Genomic DNA, 11,917 nt, shown 5'->3' with positions numbered 1-11,917 from the left:
CGAGGTCTCACCGTGGCTATTTAGTGTGATAATGGCGTTTGACAACACAAGATACAAACACCATTGTCACACTCCACAGCTCAGGAGGACAACAGACTTACCGTCTAGACTCGAGTGACAGGAGAGCTTGAGTGTACTGGTTTATTAACATCAATTTTTAACGCTTATAGCCTATGTAATTTTTTCACAGTCTATGATAACTGAACTTTTCCCTCAGCATGAACCTATGAACAGAAACTTGTACCTAAGTGAACAAGGCCCGTTTTCGCCCTTGTGTTTAGTTCAGCAGCTGTGTTTACATGTCTGTCAGTGGAGTGAATGGTGACGGGAACCATGCAGATGGTCTCCTCTAAATGATCAGGAAACTTCAACAGAGGGTTCTCCTATTATTGCACTCAAATATATTTTAGTGAAAATAACAAAAAGCAACCTAGACTACAGATAAATGTTTCAGTTGTCACTCAATTTAATATGGGATTTTAATGTCATGTGCAAATATATGACTGGTATGCCATTAATATATTTATTTAAATGTGGTACTTTTTTAATGTAGTACCTTATTATAGATCAGGCTTCATTATATATACTACTGCTCAAAAGCTTGGGGTCAGTAAGAGTTTTTGTGTCTTTAGTTTATTCCTGTGGTGCTAAACTGAATTTACCCTTATTACTCCAGTCTTCAGTGTCACTTGATCCTTCAAAAATCATTTTAAGATGCTGATTTGATACATATCTGATTATGTTGAAAACAGTTGTTCTACTTGATATTTCAAGGAAACCATGTTACTTTTACAACAATAAATAAATCAATTAATATTTGATTTCAGTTAGCAGCCAAGGCAACATTTCTTTTTTGTTTAGTTTAACTTGATGTACTAAAATAACTAAAACAAAAATGAATAAAACAGTATAGACTAAAAATGTACTAATAAAAGTTAACTGAAAACAGAAAATATAAAAATGAATTCAAAATATTCATAAAGCTATAACAGTACTTCAGTGGGACTGCTTTGCTGTCAAGAACTATTGTAATTTTCATGAAGTCAAAATAGTTGAGCTTTTTTTTGGACAAATATCCATTCTCAAGTCTTTTTTTTTTTACAAGTTAACTTACCGCATACCCTGTTCAGTAAAGATGGCCGATCCACATGACCCTCCATGCTGTAGAAATACTGAGAACACTGAAAAAGAAACACTTCACAAAACACAATATCTTTTACAATACACTCACACTCTTCTAGAGATCCACAGTCTGCAAGAAAATGAGAAACAAGTCCGGTCTCTGTCACAACTGGTCATTCTGCTCTCCTTTAACCTCCATATATGTACCTAGAGGGGGTTTAGTCAAACAGTTTTGTGATAAGCTTAAAGAAGTATTGATCTGCCGTGACGTGGGGACGAGGTCACTAACCCAAAACCTGGGAGTGCTTCAGAAAAAAACCTTTAAAAGCACAATTTCCTCTTAACACACTACAGTTTTAATGAACCTGACACCTGCAACCATGAGAAGAATCATTAAGACACGTGTGAGAGATAAATAGAGATCAGACCACCCGAAATGCCTCTTTGGACATGGAATCAGTGATTAAAATATGGTTATAATGTTTTAAAAGCCCAGATATTTGAGAAGCATGAAAGATTCCCAATGTACTGACATGACAGGCCAGTCTAAGGTTTATTCCATTCAATTTCACAAATCGCTCACATAATCATACCTAATTTCCAAGAGTTGACAAACAGTGTAGTGAATGGGTTTCCGCTGCTGCAGCTCGTTCTGTGATGTTGGTAGGTGCGGGTGAGTTTGGCGTCGGACTTGTTTGTGATTGCAGAAAGAGAGCTCTTGATAAAGTGTACAGGCCGCTTTTATTTGCATGTCCTTGGATCTGATAGCCGTCCGATTGCATGTGTGAATGAACTGAGTTTCCTTCACCGCTCAGCAGAGCCTCGTGCCATGTGTTCAGCAACAAAAATGTAAAAATGACCAGAAATGATTGACAGTCAAATTGTGCTAGAGAAAATGCCTGTGAAACAAATATAAAGATTTTTGAAATGCCAGCATATAAAAATATAATGCATATTAATCATAATTTTGAATTGGGAATAATAAGAATATTAAAATGTTTACTAATATGCTGTTACTATTGTATCAAATGTATAACATTTTATTGCTGAACATTAAAATGACTTAAATTTACATAATATATTTTACATAATTCACACATGAAATTTATATTCCTAATATTAAATAAAGTGCCTTCTGCCATTTAAGTTTTTATAATTATGCTGTCAAATTTTTGATAAAAATCAGTGCAGCATTGGTAAGAGATTTTTAAATCTTACCGTGTGTGTGTGTAATATATATGTATATATATATATATATATTACACACACACACGGTAAGATTTAAAAATCTCTTACCAATGCTGCACTGTGTATATATACATATATATATATATATATATATATATATATATATATATATATATATATATATATATATATATATATATATATATATATGTATATATACACACACACACACATTACCATATGTATATATGCATACATATGTCTGTATATATAAAACTAATATGTATAATATATTATGCAACAATTTTTATAATATAACTTAAAATAAATAAAATATTTATGATAATATAATTATATATTATTTCAAGATTTTATTTATGTAGGCTTGCAATGCAAAAAAAGCATTAGAGCAGAAAATCAACACAGCCTTTAACTAGATAACAAATAGGGTTGGCAGATTTGACCCGGCAAGCTGTACCTGCAGCGTTGAAACAGGACAAATCAACAGAACATGTACAATTTCCTATCTGTAAAAACAAAACCCCCACAATAAAGCAAACCTCTGTCCTCCTGTTTGCTTGTTGTTCGACTTCAGACAATCCAGTAAATAACAAAACATACTTTATCTGAACCTTCAGCTTAAACTGAAACCTAGAACAGACATGCATTTACAAACCCAACTGCCAACAGTTACAGAAGTAGAAATGCCATGAATGCGTTTACCTTGAAATCAATCAATCCAAACCTATCCGATACCATTTCAAGTCTTTAGTTGATTTCCTGTCATTTGTTTTAGTGTCAACTAACCAAACACTGAGATAAAACACTTTTCCGATAAATCAGTAAAACAGCACCACACCTAAATGTCATTTATCAGTTTATTTCGAACGAAGTTATACGAATCGCAAGGTCTTGTGGTGAACCAGACAGTAAATGTTCCTCATCAATAAAAAAAAAGAACTGCCCCTACAAAAGAGGAAGGGTAATTTATAACAATAACAATGATCATAATATTATCACAAACCTACAGAGCCACAGCGGCCCGAAAAGTGTGAATGGGGAGGCGTACAGATAAAAGACTGGAAAAGAAAATAGAAAAAGAACCAATATGAAGTCTGACTCCAGGTGAAGCTCGTTCCTACAGAGCTGATCCGGATTCACACTGATGAACCAGACTGACTCCAGATCAGCTGTAGGGCCGAGCTGTGATCTGATATGTTAGCAGCAGGCCGATTATAAACCAAATATATTGCACCAAGGAACCGAGTGCTTTTAAAAGAACAAAAAAAGATAAATCACATTCAAGTCCCCCCCCCAAAAAAAACAACAACAAAAAACACAGGTGACATGATCCTAGTGAGTGATCAATAAAGTGCCCTTTTAGGTACAGTGGTGTTAGAAGAAACAAGAAACCGAAAGAAAGAAAGAAAGAAAGTTTACGTCCTGAAAGTCTACAAGACTTGCAGTGTTGAATCACAGCGCTTTTAAGATAGCTTCCCTCTGTGTCGCTCTTTAATACTTCAAATAGATTTAACACGTACAGTAAAAGTCCAATCACGTCTTTCCCCCAAAACAAACTCATTTACAGCATTATGAACAGGTATAATCATAATAAAGATAAGAACAATACTTATTACAATTGAAGAAAACCCTCTACGACAAACTCATGTCCGATGCATGTCGACGTTTTCCATCTTTGCTCTCAACCAAGAAGGAGAATAGCTTTATAATTACTACGTAATCATATTGAAATACAAGATACATGTTCATGCCAGTTTTCATAGCAATACAATAATCATGTTGATAATTTTTTTTGTTTGTTTTTTCTTTTTTTTTTTTACCCACAATGATATGGATATTGAATTGAATATAGCCAGGCCACTGATGCATTTCCGAAAAACGTTGTTTAAAATAGTAAACCACATTGTTGGTACAAATATCTGTTTACTCCGTAAGAATGATAATAACAGCAATGATAATAAACTATTAAAAACAATTCCCGTTGCTTCTTGGCGTTGCAAAAGAAGATAAAAAAAAATAATCCTCGACAAAGGAAGGAAGGGGAAACTTGGCGTACTTTGCGGAATAAGGGAGGATGAGGATGTGTCCTTCATCCTGGCTGTGATTCCTAAGGTAATCTGGTGTTAGTAAGACCTGATAAGAGAGTTGGCTCTTCACTGAACTTATATTATGTTTGTGGAATTAATGGGATTGGTTGCGGTGGTATATCAAGGCCACGCCCACTCTGAGGCCACACCCAAATACTGAAGTTTCTTATTTTCTATCAATATAAAAGTCGCCACGACCTCAGAGATGGATTTTGAAATAAAACGTGTTAGGAGAGAGCATGATTTGTGGGATACTGCAGGGCTGTTTGGCATCAAAACGGGTTCACAGCCAATGTCGTTCCAGCTAGACAGATTACATGCATATACTGTGCTGACATCACACACCTGCGACTGCTGGGATCTGGCTGTACAATGGCAACTCGAGAGTGTGTATATGTGAGTATAGACGTGTGTGCGAGTGTGTTGTACATGTCTTTGCTCGGTTGCGTTAGGAGATCACATGGATATAAAGGGATTTCATTAGTCGACGCCCTCAAAGCCTTGGGCGTTTTCCACCGCCATCAGAAGCTTCTCTCGCAGGTCTTCAAATGACTCGTACGTCGGGAGGTCCAGGCGATTAAAGCTGCGTGGGAAGAAAACAACGGAATCGTTGAGATAAACTAAATGTAAACATATAGTTGTTTTTAATAAAAACAGAGTGACATGTTTTCAAAATATCCCCAAATTGATTTTGGTATATTTAGGTATTTTCCCAAAACAAAACAAAAAACACAAAAAAAAATAAAATAAAGTAAAAAATAATAAAAATAAAATAATCCTTTCAATGGGAGATGAAGGGAACCTATATAGATGTGTTTGAGTAAATAAAGCGGTCAAATCCCTCTATGTCTTACCAGGTGTGAGCACGAGGGAGTTTGTCAGGTGTCCCCCACTGCTCGATAGTAAACAACTGAGGCCCATTGGAACCTGCAACAGATCACGTGACTTGTCAAGGACCAATCAGGAATGGAGCAGTTTCATTATATAGGTCTCAAAGGGAAATGCTAAGAACTGAAAACAGAGGAAGCTGCTACAAACATCTTATAGACTGTCTGCATTAAATTGTCAAGAGAAATTATACTATAATAGTACTACAACGCCAGTGACATTTTCTGAAAAACAAACAATTATATTATATTTGATTATATTATGTTATTTTATATGTGGCACAATAGAGCATTATTTACCGTAGAGTTCAGCAAAGCCGTTCATTGGCACTCTGGATGTTCCAGTGACAAACTGCAAAAGTCTGATCCGCTTTTCGGCATCCATTAACAACACAGCCTGAGTTGAGATGTAGAGACATAATTAATACCAATAACTTTCACTAGCAGTAGGGAAAACATTTTGCAGAGAATAAGTTCTCAAAACAACCATGACGGAACCAAGGTAGTTTTTCTCGAGAAATAAATACATTTAGAATGTCATTCAAATAATCATCAGTAGAAAACCTCCACAAAGCTTTTCTAGTTGACTTTTCTAGTAATCAACTGGAACATTAGGATGCGGTTGCTTGATTGCTAACAATGACTCGTATTCAATATCTAAATGTATTAATTTGTTTAATTTTGTATGACTTTTTTTTTTTTTTTGGGGGGGGTTTAGCATTTCCATCATATTTTTATGGGGGATCAGGATCAGAAAATGCCACTAGCTGGACTTAAACAGGAACAGCATGTTGGAGCGAGGGGTCAAAGTTTGGCCAGTAAACTCCCGCTAGCAGATGCCATAACTACACTATTCTGGGGGTGGGGGGGGAGGTACTGCGGTTGAAATAAATAAATCCTTGGATATACAGATCTGACCCGAGAGATTTACTTCACAACTGAAGAAAGTTGCCTTATTTCACACAGACTTCAAACCAATTTTCAAATATGACACATTTGCTGTATATATGTACTGGAGAGAAAATCTGTATGTATTTACCTATGTGTGTGTAGAAAGAGCAAGTCTGGCTCCAGACTACTGATAAGAAGTTCCTAATGCGCACCGTGACTCTTTCATCAGAGTAAACACTCGATGAGCCTCACATCAAACAGACTTTGATCGGTAACTGCCCGCAGTGCACATGGCATGGGGTCAGACACACTCATGCATACAAAAATTCGGACACACTTGACTGAATTAGTTTCTCATGATTGTTAAAATCTTTTGATCTAAAGGCTTGTTTAAATGCCTGAGATTAATTTTGAAGAAAAATATTCATTCATGACATTCTATTTTTTTAATGCATTAGTTTGAGGTGATAATTCCAGGATGCACCCATGAAGTTAAAATAAACATAAGACTGTTTTAATTTTGTTTTCAGTCACTACATCTGTAATATTTCATAGTTCATATGGTTCCACTATAACTATAAATGTGAAAAAAAATAGTAATAATAATAATAATAATGAATAAGTGTGTCCAAACTTTTTGCACACAAAACACACAGGCTATGTGCTTCTCCATACCTTCCAGAACCACTGGATCACAGGGTGATTAGGACAGTAGCCGTTCTTATAGACGGTGTGCTGCCTCCAGTCATTGACGTCCACGTCACCCAGACCACACATCAGCAGCTGGAGACAGAGAATACAGCACAATAAACATACAATGACTCAACTTCAGAAAGCATTTTCTTTCATTCATATATATAAAAGATTTTTTAAAATTTTAAATGTTTCTAAAAGACATCTATGCTCACCAAGGGTGCTAAAAGGCTGGATAAAAAAAAAAGTAATATTGTGAAATTTTATTACAATTTAATTTTTTTTAATGTTTATATATATATATATATATATATATATATATATATATATATATATATATATATATGTGTGTGTGTGTGTGTGTGTGTAGTTACAGTACATAATTTATGCAATGGCAAAGCTGAATTTTCAGCAGTCATTCCTTCAGTCATCAGTGTCACATGATCATTAAGAAAGCATTCCACTATGATGATGTGGTACTCTATTATTATTATCAATATTGAAAAAACGTTGTGTTGCCTAATATTGGCTAATGTTTTTTTGGGAACATTTTAAATGTCTTTACTGTCACTTTTGAGTGTCCTTGCATAATAAAAGTAATACAAATAAAAAATTAAATAATGAAAAAAAAAAAAAATTTGTGTGTTTGAATAATACTATTGTATAATATGGTGTACAGTTAGTACACAGTACCTGAAATGTTTTATATACAATTTTCGTAAACTTAAAAGTATTTTATTCAATTTGATTTTCCTTTATATTTGGAACAAAAAACAATATAACTGATAAACTACAAATCAGGTATTAATACAAAAACAGCTTGACATCGTAACAATCATGCAGATGATACACTGCTGTATAAATAGTACATCAGCAGAACCTCTACTGGCTGGCTGACATTTATACCATGGTCACAGTCAGCACAGTCAGACTTTCTTAGTGTATTATTATTTGCCACTATGACAGGTTTAAGTGCAGCTTTCTCCTACTATACAAACAACAGCCTGAACAGAAATGCATTGTTCTGTGCTCGTGTGAGAAGAGCAGATTCATTCAACAAAATACAGGCTTTTTTTTTTGCACTTTTTTGTATAATTCTATGAAAGTCTTGGACATGGAGGATTCAGTCTCCATGACAACGGCAGACACTGAGTAATGGGTATGTGGGAAGTTGTTACCTCCAGTTCGTTTTCGTCAAAAATCTTTATCAAGTCGATGGGAATAAGTTCAGTGAAGCCCTGTGAAACAGACATGTGAAACATGATCAAAACATTGCATGTCATAATAGCATGTTGGCCATAAAGAATGATCTAACTTCTGCTACCACTTAGTGGCAATACATGGAACTGCAGAGAACTTTTTATTTGTTCATATACCTCCAAAAAGGCGTTCATCTGTTTCTGGACCCGGTTCACAAACCGCCACTGAATCACCAGGCTGTGCAGAGCCAAAAAAAGAGAGATTTTGTTAGTATAAAATTCCATATGTAAGAATTTACAAATAGAGCAAGAGAGCAACACACTCTATGTATTCTTTTTTGTTGTCATTGGTTACAACCATGTCTGATCCGCTTGGCTTCAAATCCACCTGATATGTCTATAAATATAGAAAACTATTAGTACAAATTTTACAATAAATATTTTTTTTTTCATTTAAAAAGACTCCAACAAAAACATATTTAGACATAATAGTGTTACCTGTCCAAAATTGTCCTCATCAATGCAGAACCGCAAGTCCAGTTCTGTGGGGTCGTTTTCCAGAATCCACTTGAGAGAGTTGTAGTATTCACTGTCCTACATGATGTACATGAACATTAAGCAGAAGTGAGAAAAATGAGAAAAGTATACATGTGCACAGACACACTCAATGCCTTCAAACTTTTTCAATGAGAATTCTGTTTTATGAGGTTTCTGCACTGTTTTGCTGTGGCTTATATCTTGAAATTGGTGTGTGTGTGTGTGTGTGTGTGTGTGTGTGCGCACGCGTGTCTTTACGCACCACTGACTCCATATCATTCAGTGTGATCTGTTTGCCCAGCATCATTTTATAGAACGGTCGAATGAAGAAACCTGCAAAACAAACAAGAATACATTTCTGTTTGGAACAGCAACTACACATCAAATCCCAAAACAAACTAAAAAAATAACAACAACATAATAAAAAGTGAACTATAAAAATAGAGAAAGTGTCATATGATGCTTCAGATCAGCTCTAAGAAACAGGTTTATGTACCGTCTAACAGCTTTCCGTGATACACAGCCATGCCAGCCACTCGACCGATGAACTTGAAGTATGAGAGGTGATCCTCATTACAGAGGCCGGAGTTTGGATTGATCTGAAGGGTGTAGTTATCTCTGCAGACAGACAGAAGGGAGACGTTAAATGAATGAATTATGATGCCAGCTCTGCTGCATCCTCTAATGAGTGTCAGTGGGGAAGATCTAACAAGATAACAGACCAGCTTTGTAACAAGAAATGCTTGCTTGCTATATACTGATAGAGAGACGTTCATTTATATACAGACAGACAGATATATAGACAGAGACAGACACGTAAATATGTAGATAGATAGACAGATTTATACATAGACATGAAGACAGACATACAGATATAGACAGATGAACAAATAAAATGATAGAGAAAAAAATCTGACAGATTGACATAGGCAGCCAGACAGATAGATAGATAGATAGATAGATAGATAGATAGATAGATAGATAGATAGATATATATATATATATATATTTTAATAAACATATTATATTATTATTATTATTATTATTATAAACATATTATTAACATAAAAATAAGGGAAGCAATTAAAAAAAAAAAGAGAAAAGAAATGAGCAAAAAAATAGAGATGCCTGCTCACAGCTAAACAATGTCACAACTACAAAACGGCATTAAAAGTGAACTAAGAACTGCAAATCTGTTTGAACAAATCTGCCAAAGAAGCTCAAACTCGACAAAACTATAGTGGACAAACACTTGGACACTTACGTGGCAGAGTACTCAAACAGCCCATAATAAGGGTTAAACATCTCCTTGGAGAGCAGGAAGAACCATTCTCTGGCCACGCCCCCGTAGTCCAGGCCTTTCTCTGATTCAAACTCAATCCACAGACGGGCCTTCAGACTGTCGGGTCTCTTCAGGGACATGATTCGTCTGTACGACTCCTCCAAGATGTTATTCCTGTGCAGCTTCATCTCAAAACGGTTCGGAATATCTGCCTGTGAGAGAGAGAGATTCAAATAACACAGATGCATTCATGAAATTTGGATGAATAAAAATCTAGATTTAATATTAAGGTTTGAAATAATCACAGCACTGTAAACAGCTGCGTTTCTGTCGTGTGAAGAACAATTTAACACCCAATAGAAAAAAAAAGAAAATGCTCTTCACTCCTCGACAAGGATTTCACACCAAATAAATTAGAGTGTCTAGGAATACAGTATGTGACAGGAAAGAGCTCACTGTAATGTCTCTGAAAACGCTTCTTTTCTTACCGGCTTCTTTAACTTCTTCCTGAAGTAATCATACTTCTGCTTGAATTCTCTGGAATATGGCACAGCCTAAAAGAAGACAAATAAGCAATTTAATACATAAATATAACATAAGGATAAAAACAAACACCAATGGACAAGCAAGAAAACAAACATGAGTTTGGAAATTATTTGAAATGTTTTCAAAAGAACATCTGATATGTGACCCTGGACCCCAAAACTTAAGTCTTAAGTCGCTGTGGGGTATATTTGTAGCAATAGTCAAAAATACATCGTATGGGTCAAAATTATCCATTTTTCTTTTGTGCCAAAAATCATTAGGATATTAAGTAAAGATCATGTTCCATGAAGATATTTTGCAAATTTCCTACCGTAAATATATAAAAACTTTGATTTGTAATATGCATTGCTAAGAACTTCATTTGGACAACTTTAAAGGCGATTTTCTCAATATTTAGATTTTTATGCACCCTCAGATTCCAAATTTTCAAATAGTTGCGTCTCAGCCAAATATTGTCTGATCCTAACAAACCATACATACCATACATCAACGGAAATCTTATTTATTCAGCTTTCAGATGATGTATAAACCACAAAATCTTTCAAAAACACATTCTGGCCAGGCCAATTTTAATTCTTTTTTTTTTAATGCATAAACATTAAGAATGAAAATGGCCTCTATTTTTCATTGTGACAGCTTTTTTGAAATTTTACTGTTAATTTTTTTTTTTTTTTATGTTCCTCTAATTTAACCAGTTTCTTTTTTTTTTTTATAGAATCTTTTTTAATAATTTTTAATTGTAATGCAATAAAACTGCAAAATTGTAGTAACTAGGATCATTGTGATTAATGCGAATTATTTATTACTAGTAGGGGTGTAACTGTCTGGTACACACATGTACCGAACGAATACAGTTTTTTTTTTTTTTTTTTTTTTTTCAGGAAATTCAAATAGTAAGTGGCGTTTTGACTGTCTTTGATGTGGCATGACAGATTGCTGTATAAACGCCTTGGAGAGCCGCTTCTGGGATGGTTCAGAAACGTGCTTGTATAAACCCAAAGCAAGCATCGTCTCGAGCGGCTGCGAGCCTACTACTAGTTTTAACGCGAATAAACATGACTGAACATCTCATGCCTCGTAATCAGCGTTTCAACCGTGGAAAGACATCAACAAAACAGCGTGGAAATAAACTGTCAACTAGCATTTCATTTACCACAGCAAGTCATCAGTGTCCACAGTTCATTAGTTCCCAAGAGAAATGAAGTCTAGAGAGGAGCACTTCGCAAAATATTACACGATATACTCATTATATATTTCACTAAACCTGTTAGTCTTAATTATTTAACGTATGCTTAAATTAATCCGTTATGCAACATGCTATGACATCCAGTGTGTAACTGAATACATTTTAACAAATAGCCTAGAAATGTTATTTATAAGTTAATTTAAAAACTACATTGTGCAATTTACACGTTTGCATATTTTTTTTTAAAGTTGAGTGTTGATCAATCTATTTAAAAATAA

General features: G+C 34.8%; 1 protein-coding gene across 10 annotated transcripts in view; it reads right to left on the bottom strand.

Annotated features, from left to right (window-relative positions):
* Nucleotides 1-3,172: 3,172 nt before the first annotated feature.
* LOC306856065 (E3 ubiquitin-protein ligase NEDD4-like) overlaps nt 3,173-11,917 on the bottom strand; it is a gene marked incomplete at its 5' end in the record, with an annotated part of 82,926 nt that continues 74,181 nt past the window's right edge. For all 10 annotated transcript variants that reach the window (XM_079395060.1, XM_079395058.1, XM_079395057.1 and 7 more), the window contains 12 exons: nt 3,173-5,001; nt 5,273-5,345; nt 5,606-5,702; nt 6,872-6,979; nt 8,068-8,127; nt 8,266-8,326; nt 8,412-8,485; nt 8,587-8,682; nt 8,888-8,958; nt 9,122-9,243; nt 9,890-10,119; nt 10,396-10,461. In XM_079395060.1, coding sequence (XP_079251186.1) covers nt 4,899-5,001; nt 5,273-5,345; nt 5,606-5,702; nt 6,872-6,979; nt 8,068-8,127; nt 8,266-8,326; nt 8,412-8,485; nt 8,587-8,682; nt 8,888-8,958; nt 9,122-9,243; nt 9,890-10,119; nt 10,396-10,461 — 1,161 coding nt within the window. In that variant the 3' untranslated portion in view covers nt 3,173-4,898. The remainder of the gene's footprint in view (nt 5,002-5,272; nt 5,346-5,605; nt 5,703-6,871; nt 6,980-8,067; nt 8,128-8,265; nt 8,327-8,411; nt 8,486-8,586; nt 8,683-8,887; nt 8,959-9,121; nt 9,244-9,889; nt 10,120-10,395; nt 10,462-11,917) is intronic.

Source organism: Barbus barbus (assembly GCF_936440315.1).
Source record: "Barbus barbus genome assembly, chromosome: 36".
NCBI classification, from domain to species: domain Eukaryota; kingdom Metazoa; phylum Chordata; class Actinopteri; order Cypriniformes; family Cyprinidae; genus Barbus; species Barbus barbus.
The sequence above is the reverse complement of the archived record's forward strand: the minus strand, read 5'-3'. Positions and strand labels throughout refer to the sequence as shown.